Source organism: Eriocheir sinensis, chromosome 4 (genome assembly GCF_024679095.1).
Source record: "Eriocheir sinensis breed Jianghai 21 chromosome 4, ASM2467909v1, whole genome shotgun sequence".
Classification (NCBI taxonomy): Eukaryota; Metazoa; Arthropoda; class Malacostraca; order Decapoda; family Varunidae; genus Eriocheir; species Eriocheir sinensis.
Window position 1 is genome coordinate 17,693,099 of NC_066512.1, and position 19,835 is coordinate 17,712,933.

General features: G+C 46.8%; 1 protein-coding gene across 6 annotated transcripts in view; it reads right to left on the reverse strand.

Moving 5' to 3' along the window:
* LOC127009108 (MAP/microtubule affinity-regulating kinase 3-like) overlaps positions 1–19,835 on the reverse strand; it is a 110,709-nt gene that overhangs the window by 82,447 nt on the left and 8,427 nt on the right. For 3 of the 6 annotated variants that reach the window (XM_050881908.1, XM_050881978.1, XM_050881943.1), the window contains exon 3: positions 1,559–1,594. The exons of the other annotated variants lie outside the window; for them this stretch is intronic. In XM_050881908.1, the coding sequence (XP_050737865.1) occupies positions 1,559–1,594 (36 nt within the window). The remainder of the gene's footprint in view (positions 1–1,558; positions 1,595–19,835) is intronic. 6 annotated transcript variants of the gene reach the window in all.

A 19,835-nucleotide genomic window follows, 5' to 3' on the forward strand; every position in this document is an offset into this window, starting at 1 on the left:
CCCTGCAGTACACACCACAGAGCACAATATCCACAAGCACTCCTTCTTTCTTGCCACCCACACCACATACAGCCTACCTCCCTCCTCTGCACCACCACCCACATCCACCCCAGCCTGCCTCATCCCCTGCAGCACCACACAATAGCAAACAAGCCTGTCCCGCTTCCCTGCAGCACCACACCACAGCCCCACAAACCTGCCTCCCCTGCAGCACGAAACAACAGCCAAACATCACCTCCCTCCTTTGTACCACCACACCACACCTAACCCAAGACTGCTTCACTCCCCTGCAGCACCACGAACCGCCCGCCACACACCTTCCAACGCCTCAGCCCCACAACGACCATTGCCTACTTCAATCCCTTACAGTACCATATCAAGCACACAAAACTCCCTGCCTGTCTTGCAGCACCACACACCACATCCCTCTCAACCTTCCAATACCACCTTCCCCTTCCAAGCATCACGACACCTCTCCATCCTACATCCCCACACAATCTCGCTTGCCTGCCACCTCCTGTCTGTTCCTCCTCTCGTCACACGATGTAAGCTACAGAGCCAAGACGATGAATATTTTAATTAACTATCGGTGAACTAGCCGTATCCAAAATCTAATAGTCACGCACCAACAGCACCTTGTTCTACCCTAGTTCTGGCCGTATCCAAAATCTAATAGTCACGCACCAACAGCACCTTGTTTACCCTAGTTTGTCTCCAAGTGTCCGGATTGGAGTCCCACAACGCATGTGACCGCGATATATCACCGGCTGAGTCTGAGCTGTACGGAACGAGGATGTCGCCGCCAGGGGATCAAAGGGTTGTGACGTGACGTGTGTGGATGCTGTGAGTCACGGCTTCTGGGTAGCGTGGGAGCCCTCCGCCTCCCTGGGGATGGCGCTGTGTCCAGCGAGCACCACGAAATATGACACCATCCTCAGGTGCGCCTCACCACCGCCACCTTCACCACCACGCCACTCTGTCGCCTGTTTGCACGCCGGACTGATGTTATCTATGATTTTTCTTATTATTCCAGGATGTTACAGTAGTTTCCTTTAACGCAGCATAACTATCGCAACCATCATGTCACGATAACAGCCTGGCAGCTCCTTCCATCGCACATTTCCCAGTGGCTTCTGCCAGCCAGCCAGTGTGGCGTGACGAGCCCCGGAAGCACTCCCCTACCTCCCCTCCGCTTCGGAACGCTATGGTGCGTGATCGACACCTGCAAAACCAATTTCAGGCAGACTTTTTATATTTTTTTCCAAGTCTGACGATCCTTTCCTGTCCAATGCTCAGGCTTGACCTGAGGCAAAGGGCAGCCCACCCCTCGCCCGCCCTGGGGGTGTAGCATCTATCCCGCCACACACACACACACACACACACACACACACACACACAACGATTATGCACATGCGTCTTGCCCTCTTGTCGGCAGCTTACGCATCGCGACGCAACACGCCCTCGATGGGCAGCCTGCTGAAGCACGCCGCGGCAGCCAGTAAAAGGTAGTGTTTCCCACGAGAAAGCTTCCTCCATAAAAAAAAAAAAAGATACTCACCCTTGTAGTTCCGCCAGTGACACTTGGTGCCCTTACCTGCAAAGATCAGAAAGCGATCATTAGAACAGATATACGCTTCAAAGCAAAAAAAATATGTAATAAAAATCCTATCTGAAAAGCAACTTATAATATGCATCAATGAAACAGACTTGATGCTGCAGATGTTCTGATTTGAATGCTATCAAAAATCACCGAGGAAGACGTTATATTAAGTGCCACTTTGGGCGTCAGGCACGAGGCTGGCACTTCACCGCCTCGCACATTGACGAGACTAGAGGCAGTTGAGAATATTCCTGAAATTGGTGCAGCGGCACCATCACGCCAACTGACATGTGTCACACTGCATCAGGCGCACGGGCCGCCTCACGGAATGATACCTCCTCCCTACCCACCCTCCCCCTGGACCTGACAGTCGCGACTACCACAGTGCTATGCGGCCCTGAAGACTTCACGTCACGGTGTCATTTTCTCTTTTAATGTACAAGCGACAGCTTGAGTAGCGTCGACCTAGATGTTGCTGGGTGAAGACAAGCCACGCGTGGCCCCATGAGCTACACCATCGAGACCTTATGGGCGGCAGAAGTGCAGGCCAGCTAGTGCACACGACCTGACCGATGGGCGGCTCACAGCTACACGCCACCCGCCTCAAGGACGCCACTGCTGCGCCACGCCTCTGGACGACAGGGCAGGGAGGGAGGACAGCAAGGGCACATCACTCACGCTGGCACCGTACGTGACCGTCGGTCGCCCTGCCGCCGATACTTCATTCCGTCCCTGCTACACTCCATACTCTACACACGGTCCAGACGACCCCATGGGCCAAACCTAACTTTGCCCTCGACTCATCAGTCCTGTCACACGAACAAAGCACCGTCAAAAGTACACAGAAGAAAAAATCCCACATGCACCGAAGCCAGACAGCAGAGACACCAATAACCCTCGCCCCGCCAGTACACTCTACAATCACGGGATGAAAATATGCGCCCCATCCTGCCCCTCCATCCTTGCCTCTGCGTTCACCATCACCAATGCACTTTAACCTTCAGATAATTATATTTACATTCGGTGATGTCAAACAATAAATCAAATGAAAGTGCGCGCGTGTGTAACATCATCATCATCATCATCATCATAATAATAATAATGATAATAATAATAACAAAAATAATAGCAACATTGGTTTGAGTCCGGTGCCGAGTAGTAGACGAATCGTCTTATTATTGACAATAAGTCATCTGCCCCAACCGGCGAGAGTAAAGCCACGGCTGCCCCCACAGAGTGGACTCGGGGGGGGTTATGGTGACGTAGCCTCAGCTGGCGAAGTAAGCAATGACGCAAACGCATTAGTTCGAATCCAGTACAAGAAAGTGAGCAAGTCTAACTGTTGCTTTGTTAATGATAATAAAAACATGAGCGGCTTAGTAAGGGAAACTTAGTATGTACCAATAAATACACATTCGGTGATGGGGGTAGGGGTTACAACAAGAGACAAACAGAAAGTGTGTGTGTGTGTGTGTGTGTGTGTGTGTGTGTGTGTGTGTGTGTGTGTGTGTGTGTGTGTGTGTGTATCAAATAACTGACGGGGAGGATGGGCATGCATGGCTCGGAGCAGGAGTGTTCGTCTTGATTTTCTCATTGGGTGACTCAGTGGCGGGATCGATCAGCGGCGGCGGCGAGGAACAGTCCGCCGCCGCTGCCATGATAACAGAGCACGGCCGCCGCGTCCTTCAGGGCCCGGGGCTTCGTGCCGCTTCTTACGCCCACCGATCGTTACCCCGTCCTTTGAGGTGCTTGAAGCGTTCTACTCACGTCATTCTCACAAAAGTTAAAAAAACGATGGAGGCCAAAGGAAGCGAAGTAACACATTTTGCATCATGGTCCTGAAGTCTAATAGTAATGTACACCGCTTCCTTCCTCCGTGAGGGGTGGGAGGGGGAAGGTGTTGTGGCTATGAACGACTATTTACCAAACACATCCATCGCAGTCATAACGCAGAGGGCTTCTGTTTGGAACATTAGTGACTTTCATCGTCAAAATACAAGACCGTATAATTCTCGCGGCTGCCTTAAAATATCACCTCCGATGAAGGACGTTCCTCATTTCGTTGTCAAGGAAGGTTTGATTGGCGGAGGAGGAGGAGGAGGAGGAGTTGGAGAAAACACCTTGTCAAGTGTTGAGCACAAGGCGTGGAGGTGAAGTCGAGGTGGGAGAAGAGGCGAAAGAGGGAGAAAAAATAAGGAAAGTGGAGAGGGAGACAGGAGGGGGAGACCTTCATCAAGAAGTACGAATAAAGAGGACGTGACAAGAAGCAAAGCAAATTAGAAAAAAAATAGACTGGATAACCTGCGGGGAGAAAATTATCAAGAACCAAGACGCGGAAAAATTAAGGGAAGAGAAGTGGAAAGATGTTAAGAAGGAAGGTAGGAAGGAAGGAAGGAAGCGAGAGAGGATAAGAAGAACAGAAAGACAAAGAAGGTAAAAGCGAAGGCAGGAATAACATACAGGGCAAAATAAAAAAAAGACAAGAGGGGAATAGCAAATGCAGGAAGATATAAAGAAAACTATCACAAAAAAATAAGGAGAGAGGGCGGATGGAAGGGAGGAATCATATAGCAACGGCGGGCGGACAGAGAGAGAGAGAGAGAGTGAGGGAGATAAAACACAAGTCATCACGGATAGGAGAGAAAAATACCAAACAGGAAGGAAGTGAAAGGAAGAAACAGACGACAGGAAATAGGGCAGATAGGAGAGGAAATCATCTGGAGAGTAACTAATGGCAGGAGAAAGCAGTCAGGGAGGAGGGAGAGGAGGAGGAGGAGAGAGGAAGGAAAGACAGATGGAGATGACATCGATGGAAAGAGAAATCGAGCAGGTATACGAGAAACTAATGAACTACAGAGAGCTAACCGCAAGCAGCAGTAGTAGTAGTAGTAGTAACACCCGCATTGCTGACCTGGACTTTGAGGCGACGGTGGTTGATAGTCGTATCAACCACAAGCTCTGTTAGCTTAAAAATAAAATGTTTAGTAAAGTTTGTAATATTAAATAAAGATGGTTGTCGGCCACAGTCATTGGCGGGGTGGGGCCAATGAATTGCTTTGTGAAAGGATATGAGAAAATATACCGCTCACAACGCAACTGTAGTAGTAGTAGTAGTAGTAGTAGTAGTAGTAGTAGTAATGATATAAGTCACCCTCTAAACAGACCAACATACAGTCTCGCCGCCGCCCAATAACCAATAATTAAATGAGGTTCACGTCCAGCCGCTCCTGTGCGTGAAGGGTGAGGGTGCGTGTGTCCGTGCGTGTAGGGGGAGGGGGGGGGGTGCGTGTGTGTGTGTGTGTGTGTGTGTGTGTGTGTGTGTGTGTGTGTGTGTGTGTGTGTGTGAGAGAGAGAGAGAGAGAGAGAGAGAGAGAGAGAGAGAGAGAGAGAGAGAGAGAGAGAGAAAAACATTATCACATTACAAGCATATATAACAATGTACATTACTAATTAGGGTAAAAAAATCCGCATGATGAAATTAATAATAATAATAATAATAATAATAATAATGAATACCCCACTGATTACACTTTAATACCCTCTGCACCAAAACAAATAACGGAGGCAGCGAAAAACAACCACAAACAATAAAAATAAAAGCGACGTCCCCGGCAATAATGATGATGAAGATCTTGAGCCGGCCCGCGCCTCCAATATTTTTAATGAAAACATGTTTTTTTAGATGGTAATCGCGCCTTTTCATCGCCCCGTCGCTCGCCGAGGATGAGAGGCGAAGGGCGGAGGAAGGGGAGAGATAGATAGATATAGGGTGGAGTGAGGCAGGGAGAGGTGAAGTGGGGTGCCTGATGTAAGGTGAGGAGTCGAGAGGGAGAAGTGAGGATGGTGTGAGGGGGAAGTGAGGCGAAGGGAGAAAAGTGGAAGTGGGATAAGGGAGATGGTGGTGAAAGGCGGTATAGTAAAGTAAAGGATATGGGAGGAGAGTGGAGGGGAGATGAAGAGAGGTATCACGGTACGGGGAAACGGGGTGAGAGTACGGGAGGTGAAAAGGTGTGAGGTAAAAAGGTAAGAGGGGTGAGGGGAGGAAATGGGGAAGAGGAGAATTGGGGTGAAGGCAAGAGAAGAGAGGGGAAGTGAGATAAGGGGAAATGACAGGGTTAGGAGAAGTGGAGTGAGGCTGAGAGGTGAAAAGGTGTGAAGTAAAGCAAGGTAAAAGGAGTAAGGGGAGGCAATGGGGTAAGGAGAATTGGAGGAGAGGAAAGTATGGTAAGGGAAATAAGGGGAAGTGGGATGAGAGAGAGAGAGAGAGAGAGAGAGAGAGAGAGAGAGAGAGAGAGAGAGAGAGAGAGAGAGAGCATGCAAGAATCAGTAAAGTGAGGGAGGGGGAACATGGTAAGGGACATAAGGGTGAAGGGGAATGGAATGAAGGGGGGAAGGGAGGAGCGCAAAATGGTCAGCGGTAACTTCCCAGCCCCCTCAACTATTTATACCGCCCCCCCTTCGTCACCCACGCCCCCCCCCTCACCCCACTAGGCCCCGCCATGACACTTCCCAGCCCTGAGTGCCTCGCGGAATCAATCATTCTAAAAGCGACAGGCAAGTTAACGCACGCACGCACACACCCTTTCCGACCCCCCCCCTATCCACCCTTACCTACACCCTACAACCCCTAACCCCTCAACGTACCCACGAACGCACACACACCTCCTGACACTCCCCTACACCCCACCAACACCTCAACACGCAAACGCACACGCACAAGCACATATCCAACCCCTCACACAATCACTCAATATACGCACGCACTCCCCCCCCCCCCCGTTTCTGACACACCCTTATCCACCTCACCTACACCCCCCCACAGCCCCAAACCCCTGATAACTCAACGCACGCACGTACAAAGGTCATTATCCTCCACATACACCCACCCCCGATATACGCAAGCAGGCTCCCCCCATCCCCCCCCTCCCACCTCACTATCTATTCTACCTAGCTACACATGTATACCTGACAATACACACACACACACACACACACACTAATGAAAGCCAAAAAGTTACTTAAAATCCCTGTAAATACAGCAGCCTCCACCTCGACATCCACCACCACCACAATTATGTATCACCACTATATACTTCCCCCTTCCCCATCACCACCTCCACCACCACCACCACTACACCGTCACGCCCCAGCCAGCCGTTCCTTCAAGCTGAAAATTACCCCTCGTGATAGTCTTTCCGTTCCACCCACCGATTCTTCCTTCCCTCCTTCCTTCCTTCCTTCTTTCCTGGCATGCATTTTTAACCTACGCAACCCATCCTCTCCCTCCATCTCCACTTCCTTTCTGCCTTCTTTACCTTCCAGTCTCTCATTCCCCTTTTCTCCCATTTAGTTTTTCCTTCTGCTCCTCCTCCCATCTCCTTTCCTTTCTCCACTCCCTCGACCATTACTTCACTTCCTGCTTTCTGTTCCTTTCTTCTCACTTATCCCTTTCCTTCTGTTCCTTTCTCCCTGTATGTCATATCTCTTTACTCTTCACTTCTTTCCTCTCTTCTTTTCTATCCCTTACTTTATTTTTCTGTTTAGCTTTTCCTTCTTTCCTATTCTCTTTTCCATAACTATCCTCTTGTTTCTCCTCCTCTTCCTTCCTGCCTTCTTTTCCCCTCCAGTCTTATAGTTTCCTCCCAGTTTTTTCTCTCCTTCCTGTTCCTCCTCCCTTCGTATCTTTCTGCCTCCTGTTTCTCCTCTCCGCTGAAACGGTAAACCTACACCCGTCCCCGCAAACCTTCGTGCGGTCCTGCTTTGCGACACTAATGCGATAAGCTTTTCCTGTGGCGGCGGTGGTGGTGGAGGCGATAGCAACTCGAGGCACGTCCCCACTACCCCTCCGTCTCCCATCACCACAGCCAGCGATAACCTTCCCCACCTTCTTCACCACCCCCACCACAGCATGACCCCTACCACACACGCACCACTACCATCACCCCCACCACAGCTAGCATTACCCATCACCACCACATCTATAGCCTTCTCACTTCACCACCACCACAGCTAACGTCATCCCAACAGCACCATCACATCACACCATCACCACCACCATAACTTACCTTAACCTACACCACCACAACCACCATCAGAGCAGCAAGGGGGCACACACACACACACACACAGACACAACAAACAAGGTATTATCAGATCACGCTGGACACGGGAATACATAAATAAATAATCAACAAAATCATCCAAATCAAACAAACAAGGCAATGACAACAAAAACAACAAACTGGAGCACCGCATCAATCTGGGCCAAAGAGGAGGATGAAGAAAGGGTGAGGAGAGGAGATTATAGAGGAAAGAAGGAAGGAGGGGGGGGGGGAGGAAAAAGGGGACGTGTTGACGGTGGCATGCTAAGGGATTGGGGACGGGAAGGACTTTGGGTGCAAGGTGGGGATGAGGGGGAAGAGGCTGCAGTGGTGACAGAGGCGATGGTGGTGAAGGACACGAAAATATGATTAGTGTGAGACATGAGACGGACGGGATAAAACAGGGGAGAGCAGACGAGTGGATAAGTGGGTCAAAGAGGGAGATGGAAGAGAGATGGGGGAAAGGAAGGGGGCGAGGGGGGGTTAAGAAGGATTAGAAGGAAGTGTTTTACATAAGAGGGGGAAGAATTAATGAAGTTTAAATCCAATGTTTGCAGGATTATGTAGACTTGAGATAAGAGTTAAAGCTGTTCAACGGATAATCTACCTGTGGAGAGAGAGAGAGAGAGAGAGAGAGAGAGAGAGAGAGAGAGAGAGAGAGAGAGAGAGAGAGAGAGAGAGAGAGAGAGAGAGAGAGAGAGAGAGAGAGAGCACACACACACACACACACACACACACACACACACACACACACACACACACACACACACACCAAAGATAGAGGAGAGAAAGGAAACAAAGAGATGCGGGGAAGAGCGAGGAAATGGCGGTCTAAGAACAGGAAGAGCCGACCTGAGGAGGAGGAGGAAGAGGAGGAGGAGGAGGAACCGAAGATACACCAGAGAATAAGGAACACAAACACACAAAGATCAGGCAAAAAAAAAAATGTACAAAGGCAGAGAAGAAAAGAAAGATACCAAACAAAAAATTCCAACAGAAAATAATATTACAAGCTTAAGAAGAATGAGGAAGATAAAAATGGAGGTCGAGAGAGAGAGAGAGAGAGAGAGAGAGAGAGAGAGAGAGAGAGAGAGAGAGAGAGAGAGAGAGAGCGGGGTGGGTGGGTGGGGGCGACTTCCTGATATAATTACAGAATCTCTTCATAACAATCTGACAACTCAACTCCCCTTCACATCCGATACCCGAACTATCTCTTCCTTCCCCTTCCTTCCCCTTCCTCCTCCTCCTCCTCCTCCTCTGCCACATCATCTTCCCTCTCCTCACACGATCTTCGCTCTTCTTTGATCACCCGTCCGTCCCTCTCTACTCTCTCTTCCTTCCTCCCTCCCTCCCTCCTCTCAATCTCCACCCTGGCCTCCTCCCCATGACAATAACGGTAGACAAGTAGCGTAGAGAGGAAGGGGAATGACACGACGATTGCAATGAGGAACGGCGAAGGAGGGGAGTGAATGGCGTAGCAACACAACTCTACAGCGTGTGTGTGTGTGTTAATGGGGTGAAATGAATGGTTTAAGGGTAGTGCTGGAAGGATGAATTGGGTGGTAATGGTAATGAGTAGGCAGGTAGGTAGGAAAGTGAGAGGGTGAATGAGCGACGAATAGACGAATGAAAGGACTGAGGAAATAGTATGTTGGTAATGATGATGATTGTTATTAGTGTTATTGATTAAAGGCTGTTATTCTCCTTCGTGGAGCTGCAATGGGTCTATGACATTCTCTCTCTCTCTCTCTCTCTCTCTCTCTCTCTCTCTCTCTCTCTCTCTCTCTCTCGCACATGTCTTCCGCCTCTAAATTTACCCAGGTAAGAGAAAAGCGGCGGCGTCTCACTGCCATGACAACCTAACAATCTCTTCCTCCTCCTCTTCCTCCTCCTCGAGCAAGGTCTCCCTCTCCTCACTCCCAGCTCTCGGGTACACCTGCACAAAAACAATACTTCCTACCCTCCAACAGGTGTCTAAGGAAGTGAAGGGGGCTTAGAGAGGGCATCGATATCCCTCTCATCCATCCATTGTTATAAGCACCAACACCACCATCACAACCTCCTGCCTACCCTCTTCCTCTTGTATCTAGCCCCTTCCTCCTCTCCCACACTCTCACTCCCCCCCCCCTTTCCCTTCCCTCCCTCTCTGCCCCACCCATACATAGCCCATCCAAGTGGCTTTCATATGATGTCATCTCCCGTTCACCTCCCTGCTACCTCCTCCTCCTCTTCCTCCCCCTTCCTAACCTCTCGTTCTCTCAGTGGTTGAATTATTAATGATTCATCCCATCTCTCTCTCTCTCTCTCTCTCTATTGTTGTTGTTTGTGCTCCATCCTAGTCATGGCTGTAACTCTCTCTCTCTCTCTCTCAGGTTCTCGTGACCATGTTATGATGCCTCGTTCTCTTCTCATCCCCTCCTTCCCCTCATCGTTATGGCTGTGATGTCCTTCCTCCCCCTCCCCTCTATCTCCTCCGTTCCCTCCCTCAAGGCCCCTCCACACACACACACACACACACACACACGTTCGTCTCCCGGCCTCGACACTATCGCCGCAGATAAAAGCAGGAGATACAAGTCCCGAAAGCTTATATAAACAAGTCTTGACCTATATCGCTGGAGGTCCCCCTCGTCTGCGTCTGCGAGGTGAGCAAAACGAAGGGAACACTAAACAAGCATTCTCTCTCTCTCTCTCTCTCTCTCTCTCTCTCTCTCTCTCTCTCTCTCTCTCTCTCTCTCTCTCCTCGACAGTCCCGTTTTAGCACTTTATAAGGAGCAGTAACTAAAAGCCATACAAAATTCTTTTTACCCGTTTTTGGTGATAGCCAAAAAAGTCATTCACTCACTCACACACACACACACACACACACACACACACACACACACACAAGATGCACGCAAAGGCACACACCACGCCGAGATAGAAAGAACGAAAACTAGGGAAGCCGTGTCAGAAGCGTCTCACACGTGTCAAGAGGCAGGAATTGACCTAATTACCGGTGAGACAGGCCTCCCTTGCACAAACACACACACACATACACACAAAAAGGCGGTGGTAGAAGAAGGGCAAGTCTTATATATATATATATATATATATATATATATATATATATATATATATATATATATATATATGTGTGTGTGTGTGTGTGTGTGTGTGTGTGTGAGTGAGTGAGTGAGTGTGTGTGAGTGAGTGAGTGAGTGAGTGAGTGAGTGAGTGAGTGAGTGAGTGAGTGAGTGAGTGAGTGAGTGAGTGAGTGTGTGTGTGTGTGTGTGTGTGTGTGTGTGTGTGTGTGTGTGTGTGTGTGTGTGTGTGTGTGTGTGTGTGTGTGTGTGTGTGTGTGTGTGTGTGTGTGTGAAGCGCACACTTACATGACAATCAATACACAGCCAATGTCTTCACCATGAAAACAGGGTTGCCATGTGCGTATCTTATGTGTGTGTGTATGTGTGTGTGTGTGTGTGTGTGTGTGTGTGTACCTATTATAGTAGTATAAAGGATTTGAGTTAATCTCGTGTTGACCTGTCTCCAAATCTACTTTTATCAAACGCGCGCGCGCGCGCGCGTGTGTGTGTGTGTGTGTGTGTGTGTGTGTGTGTGTGTGTGTGTGTGTGTCGATAGCTGATAGCGGTAATTAAATTCAACACGATAAGACCCCCACAAAAGAATACGGAAAAGAATCAATAACTAGCAAAATCATCTCTAATTAAAAGACAACCAACCACAGATCGGACCCTAAAAAAAATTAAAAAAAAGTTCTCTCTTCCTGCCACCAACATCATCGGAGCGTCACACGGGTCATGCATCGAATATGAAAACGAGGAAAACAAAAAATACCCCCCCTCCCCTATTACCACCACCACCACAGCCATGGATAATGCAGTAAACACACACACACAACAGCAGGTGGGCAGCGAAAGGTCACGCGGAATTAATCACCATACAACACCATCCAGCGTGTCACCGTGTTCCCCTGGCGGACAACTGAAAGGTGACGTTTCCCTGACCACCCCTCCCTGTACACATGACCCTGCTCTTCCTATAGACCCTGTGACATTGACCCTTCCCTGTCTGACCCTCCCTCCTTTCCTACTTGGCCCTACCCCTGCCTGTGACCCTGCCCTACATCCTTTCTCTCCCTGGCCGTACTTAAACATGTGACATTGCCCCTCCCTGCCTGACTAACCCTACCTCTGCTTCTGACCGTGACTCTGGCCCTCCTTCCCTGCCAGTGACCCTGACTTCAAAGCTTTACTCTAACCCTGCGATCATGACCCCTCCTTACCTGGCACTTCATCCACTCCTACTTTACCTTCCTGATCCTATACGAGTACCCTCTCTTCCAGGCCATTGCTATACCCTTCTTCGTGACCTAACTGCCCTGCTTATGTTTGCGACCCATATCCTGCCTGACCCAACTCTGTAACCCTATCTCTCCCTGTTTGCTCGTAACCCTGCCTGGCTATACCCCTGCTCATGCACATGCCACTGCCCATCCCTGCTTCGGCCCGTCACCCTGCCCCTGACCCTATGCCTAACCCTACCCATGGCCGTGACCTTGACCTTCCCTGCCTGCGAAGCCCTGCCTCATCCCCACCCTTTCCTGATTAGCAAGTCATCACCAACACACACACACACACACACACATCATCGCTCTTCCTATGCCTCCAAACCCCATCCTTGTCCCACCCACCCCGCCCTCTCCTCTCTCTCCCACACGCCCACGATCATCACATGGAAACAACCACCACCACCGCCGCCGCCCACGTTCGTATACAAAGGCTCGGAAACCAGGTCGACAAGCAAACACTTTCTGATCGATGACCTACTACAGTATGCCACCCTGTCACCCTGCCCCCCATCTTCCCCCCTCCACCCCTGCCACCACCACCATCTTGGGCTTCCTTCGACCGCCGCCACCGTAAGAAGTTCACAAGACATGCCGCCGCCGGTGCTGTTGCTACGTCTTGTGCGATAAGTTAAAAGTAATAAAAAATAATAAAATAAAATATAGTAAATAATAATAATGATAAAAATAATCATCTAAGGGGACTACAGTATCTTATCTTTAATGTTTATTTATGTGACAGCGACCATCTCCGTAATCCAACCAAGACGATAATGATGATAATAAAGATAAAAAAAAAAAATAATAATAATAATAATAATAATAATAATAATAATAATAATAATAATAATAATAATAATAATAATAATAATAATAACGATTAACTCAAAACTAATCGATTTTTCATTTATTTCAGAGAGAGAGAGAGAGAGAGAGAGAGAGAGAGAGAGACTATCTACTTGTGGTCGAAATCAAGTCTGTATTGTGTCTGGGATCACCTTGAGAACCCTGCATGTGAGAGCGAGCAAGCGCGTCTCCTCAACCCCGCACAAGTATCTGAGAGGAAAGGGATACCTGTGGCGAGCTGGGAATGAGGGGGGGAGGGGGGGGCGGAGAGGGGTAGGAAATGGGGAATGTGGATGAGGAGTGAAGGATGTGAGTGGAGAAAGGGGCAAAGAGAAAAGAAAAATGAAGTGCTTAGCTGCCGGCGGCTTCCTGTACGTATTGCCAGTGTGTGTGTGTGTGTGTGTAAGCTGCCAGGTAAGCCAGCCAGCACCACCACCACTCCTCCGCGCCGCAGCGATTAAAACAATGAAAGTTTTAGCACGGGAGCAGCAGCAGTGCTGCGGAGAAAGTACTCGCGCACATTCCAGCACGTGGGGCCCCTGTGGCTCCGTGCATCCTACGAGGCGCTGCCCTGCCCCTATGCCGCTACGCTACGGGAGGCGGGCACTTTGAATGGTCCACAGTAGAGGACTGTTGGAGCCCCGAGTCCGGCTACCACCCCTGACCTCCGCCGCCCCGCTTGAGTGTTTCCGAGCTGCACAAACAAACGGTGGTTCAGCCTCGCCTCGCAGCAGGCGACTAAGTCCTGCTCCCTTAAAGTTCTGGCCATCGATCTGCTGGTCACGCAGAGAATCGTGTATGTGGCAAGCTCTTCGTCATCTTTAACATAAAGGTAGATACATGATAGAGAACGGACTGTGTTCCGGAGAAATAAAAATACTAAGGCTCAGATCGCCGTGGCTTGACTGTAAGCAGAGGCTTCACATTACACACCCACAAGGTTAGCAGACGCACGATATCAGCCTGCAGAACCAGCCCTTCCACGTGACCCGCCAGCCCACGTCCCACCCAGCACACCTGCCACCTGGGGCGAACAGGTATTCACTGCTGACACTCAAGAGCGTCCTCTACAAGAGGTCGCTGGTCAATAACAAAGGCAGCAGCAGAACTCCCAGCACCGTGACATTTACAGGGAGTCCTGGTTACCATACGGGGGCTCACTCCACCTCACATCAAGGTCTCGCTCTCGAAATCCTCAAGTCACTTGCACAAAGAAAGCTGCCTGAAACCATTCCTTGATAGACATGCGAACTGTGCCGATGCCAAACAATCTATTTCCAGAACAACTTATGTGTTGTAGCCCAGGGTGAAGCCTTGAATTCAGGTCAATGCCTCAAGCTTTAAATATAAGCCATTAGTTAATTAGGGAGCCAACACTTGGAACGGCACGTGCTCATCACCAATTACACCACAGTCTCCTCTCGGTGTAATCCACTACCTGCCAACCGCCCTCCCTGCAGACTAGAACCCTCTTGCCTTAATGCAGACACGCCTTCCTGCCAATAATGTAAACACGTCTCTCATAATGAAGCTGCCGTTGTGTCTTCAATGACGTTGTTTACTGTATAGGCAAACATCGAGACTGACCGCCGGGTCTCTTTATGTAATATAAAAAATTAGGTGGTGAGGTGGAAAAATACATTTTAAAAGTATTATTTTTATTGCACACTACCGGTTCACCAAGAAAAATGCTCAATAGAACTCTAAACATGACTCCCATTTCACTTCAAAGTTATACCTAACCCTTCCTCTTTTGTAAGTGAAAAAAGCGAAATTGCTAAAAGGGGAATATGTGGTTTGTTTGCCATTACTGAAGGGTCTACTAATGCAATTGTTAAACTACTTTAAATGGCAATATAGCAACGATTCGATTACCACTAACGAAGGACAGCGATGCAACTCGTAAACAAATTACTACGAATAAAGCTGCAGAGGAAACCTGAGCGCCGCAGTGAGTCAACATTAGCTCAGTGGTTGCCGAGACACTGGTCAAATGAACTCCGGCGGTAACAACAGGTTATGACCACAAGACTCAAGTTTCACCTCACCAGCGAGTCGTCTACCTCGACCCAGAGTGCCATCATATGCTTGTTACACTGCCAAAGCTACATTAAAAGAAACTGGCGCTCGTGAAGCACTCTATTCTAACCCTCAGGTCCGCGGCGCAAGGTACCATTCTGCCACTAAACTAGGGATTTGTTCAAATTCATTCCACACTCTTGATCCACACACTGTACCTTCCACGCTCCACTGCCAGAAAACACGGTCACAACTACCTGATGTATGCACGACCGTACCTATCCTCCATTTGGTGAATATAAGCTACAGCACAACCCATAGGAATGAACCATGCTTGGCCGGGAAATGAACTGTGTATCTCGCAGTGGGACCAAATAGCACTTGGCACCACATTACCGTATTGCTCTCCTTTCAAAATACTTTCATTATTCTTACAAATAAAAATGTCCCCTTTTGTTTTCAAATAGCATATCATATTTATTCTAAAATACCAATTATGACTACTGAAATAAACCTAACTAATAAAGATCACTCATGTTAAGTGTTCAGAGCAAGACAAATATTACCTAAAATCAGCTGTTTGATAAACAGGAGGTTGATGATATGCAAAACTCAATTCTTGTCCTTAACCTTGAAAACAAGTAATGCTACTTGCAGGAAGAAAAAAATGTGTAAAGCGACAAGTGAAGGAACGGCATCGTGACACTATCAAATATAGATAGCAAATATTAATAAGCTTGACTTATCATTCCCTCCAGCCGGGAGTATGCTCACTTCATAAGTCAAATAATCTCTCTGGATTAGTTACTGAGGGCCATTTCAGTTTCCATTACTACACATCCATGAACTAGATAACATTTCCTTCTCTAATGAGAAATTAATACAGATGGCTTCAGGTAAACCTTGCCAATTCCTTCCACTGTATAAAGAAAACGCATCACTCATCTGACACAATAGAGGGAGTAATGGCGCTTTGAATTCCATCTGATTAAATATAAATAAGCTTCATCTGAACACCAAAAATTATTAGCATCCCAACAAACCATTTTCCATCATTGTCATAACTATCAGTGACAACAGGTGTGACAAATGGATGGTGAGAGAGATGAAGCGAAATGCAGAATGTGCCAGTTGTACTATATTTCTAAGCATATTTTATATATTCATTTATATGTCCTGAGTTTCCCTACACCATTCATTGATGATGACCCATTAATGAATGGATCAGTATACAAACTTGAATGAAGATTGTTATCCTCAACAGTAGCATTTGGTGACTCATTTTCGGTTGAATATTGCCACTGAATCACTGTGCCAAAAAACATTCATTTTCATACAACAAAACACACAAATTCATGTTGCCCTTGGGTTCTCCTTGAACACACACAGATGCTTCAAGAAACAAAGATTGGCACAAGGCTGACTGGCATTAGCAGCACACATCAGTCACCCAGATCTGGTGAGCTGTTATTTCTACTTCAAAGGTAAAGGTTTGTGGAACATTCATCAAAAGTGGTACCATGTCATGCATAGTATCAGTAGTACAGGGTCATCATTCCAGGATGGTGTGTGCTCAGTCATATGATCCATATTCCACATACAAATGGTAATTTTTCTGTCAACTTTTCCTTTGAAATTTATTTTGTAATATCGAATTCTTATTTTTTCTTGCTCAGAAATGCTGAATAACTGATAACTTACTTCAAATGGAAATGGACAGATGTTGAAAAATTATTCGCATGAATAGAAATACCAATGTTATATGGGAATGGTACTTTAAATATTGTAAGCATATTCTAGTAGGCGAATCCATTTTTCTCTGACATAACCAGATGTAAAAATTCAATTCATCAATGTCACTTAAATCTGTCGACAGTTAACTGGCTTACAGGATCATCTATCTAAGGCCTCTTGCAAGTGTCCACTTTACAAACCTACTGATAGTGACCCAGCAGCCACATTTATCATTATGGACCTCACAGCCAGACAAATGACAAACTTCTTGCCATGAAGAGTAGCAGATCATTAAGAGTATATCAAAACCTTGGAAGAAAGTACAACTAAACTTTAACTTCAAGTTCGTAATAAGGATTCAAGTCAAATTTCTCGGCACCTAAAGCATGATAACTACTGAGTCAACAAGTTTTCTGAGCCAGTGGTTCCCAACCTATGGTCCGCGGGCCGGTGCCGGTCCGTGGCTTATGATTTGCTGGTCTGCCAAATTGCTTTACTATAGTCTTCCAAATATGTCAAGCCTGGTCTAACGTAGGCTCCCGAGGGTCATTTCCTCCCCTCTGCTCTGCCACACAGTCCCAACACCTATCTCTTCCTCTCATATGTAAGCTATAGGTAACATATGAAAGGAAAAAATAGGTGTTGGGACTGTGTGGCAGAGTAGAGAGGAGAAATGGACCCACGGGAGCCAACGCCAAGGCGGACTCAACAATTTGGTTTCACTATAGTGGCTTTTTATTTTGTTCATGATTCAAGAAAATAATAATCTGTCAAAATATTTTTTCAAATAAGTAATTATAATGAAATAAAAATTGAATGAAACGTTTAGATCTAAGTATGGTGTAACACCCGCTGGACAGACGAGGAAGAAAGAAGAAGAAAAAAAAAAAAAGAGAATGAGAGAAAAGAAGAAAGAAAGAAGAAAGAAAGAGAAGAGGAGCTAAAGCTAGCGAGAGGGAGATCGGATTTCTAATTTCATTTGTAAAATATGAGATATTACGTTTCGGTTTATTGACAGACCTTGCAATAGGTATATGAATCTATCACTATAGGCCTAACAGCTAGTCTTTTCCATGTCTACTGTAGTACAAAGTGCTGTAGTATTTTTCCCTCATGGAGTACATTTGAATAATTTAGCCTTTAAAATCACTTTACTTTGTAAAATGTGAAACATTACATTGCACGGTATTGTCCCACTGAATTTTCAATAAAAAAAAAATAAAAAAAAAGGATTTGGACTATATAGATGTCAGTGTATGCTTGGGTCTGTGGCTATGGTACTGGTCCACAGAATTTTTTTCGCTTGCTCAACTGGTCCGTGGCTTTGAAAAGGTTGGGAACCACTGCTCTAAGCCCCTGAAATGTAAAATCTGCCAATGGAGTCAAAAGAGTGTCTGCAGCATACCATAACACTGAAGCTACAGTAACAATATATATGTACAGTTGACGATACTTACTTCCTGAATTGTTTACTTTTTTATTGAGTACAAATTTTAAGTTATATTCTATCAATGCACTGGCCCAGGAGTGCTTCTAAAGAGCCTTGCTGCCTGCACTCTTAACTTTATTTCACATCTGATGGTTTTCACAAGACCAAAATATTTCCACCTACTGAATTATCCTTCTACATGTTCTGTCTCACTAGAACATCTACAATCCTCATGAAAAAAAAGGCAGCCATTTTATTCCTAAATGAATTTAAATTCACTGCCTATCTACCATTTGTCTCCACATCCACAGTAACCCCTGTGTGTGCATTATCTACATAGGTCAAATGCCTCCTAGCATCCAAAAACATCAAAAATTGTTCATCCTACTAATTCCTTCAAAGGTGTGACATCAGTAACCTATGTAACCTATACCCCATGAAACCCTCACATACAAACCAAATCAACTCATTTAACATTAGCTTGTTGTTTTAGAACCATGTTATATTCCTTAGGCACAGCACCAAAGGTAAGTTTTTTGACAAATTACTTGCGAGCCTCTTCCTTCCTAGTTTAAACCATTTTGGTACGACATCTCCCATGCCTTCATGGTGTAGTGGTTAACACATCTAGCCAGGAACCTACAGGCCCAGGTTTGAACCTGGCCTAGGCAGTAAGCACACAGCCCACTCAATTGCTCATCCTTCTTTTTGGATTAGTCAATAAGTCACTGGAAAACCTAGAAAAGGTAAGCTGTCATAACCAGCATGCCATATCTGCCTTGTATCCGAGGGTAATGGATTTTCACCCACTTCAGGCTCAAGGGCCAAAGAAACAGATGAGCACCAAACCAAAGCACAACTTCGCATTTGCCCCCCATTTAACCTATAACAACTCCTGCCACCTCAACATTCTTGAACAAATTTCTCAATTTTGGATCCACATCCTGGCATTTCTCTGACTTGCCTCTACACTCTCCAGTTCTCTGCATTGCATTTACATTCACCGTGGTGATACCTCCACAGTGCAGTTGTTAGCATCCCTACCTACAAATCTGCAGGCTTTAATCCCAGCCAAGCTAACCAGCATCCAGCCCACACAGCTGTTCATCCTCCCTTTCAGAATGGTAGATAAATGGGTACCTGGGGATACCTGTGGAAAGTAAATTGTAGTAACCTGGATTTTACACTGGCCCTGTGTCAGGTTAAGGGTTCTCTCCCATCACAGGCTCAAAGGGCCACCAATGAGCACCATCGCCACACACAGCTATAGGATATGCTCCCAAGTTTACTATGGTGATGCCTTGAAGCCAATTACAAAACAGTGATATCTGACCAAAATTTAGGACTGTTTGCACCAAGACCCAACACAAGAAGAATATTTCATGTTGCTATTTCTCACAACATGATCAGATGCTATATAAAAAGGGCATCATATTTGAAATATATAAACTCTGACAGCTGACTGTCTTTTATTCATGCTACTAAGTGCCACACAACTTCAGTATCTTAAAGGTACGTAAGACACTGGCATTTAAGATGCAACCAAAATTTAGCAGAAAATATGTTGGAGAAGTAAAAATGAGGGAACCTTTCTATAGCCTTACCTGACTTGACTGAGGGAGCAACTACCACTCACCCCAGACCACATCTGACTCTACTAAACTTAGTATTTCACTTCTTAAGCCCAAGTCACACATTCACAACAATGACTCCCGGCGCTCTCCCGACTCAGACCACGCCTCCCACCATCGGGCCGCA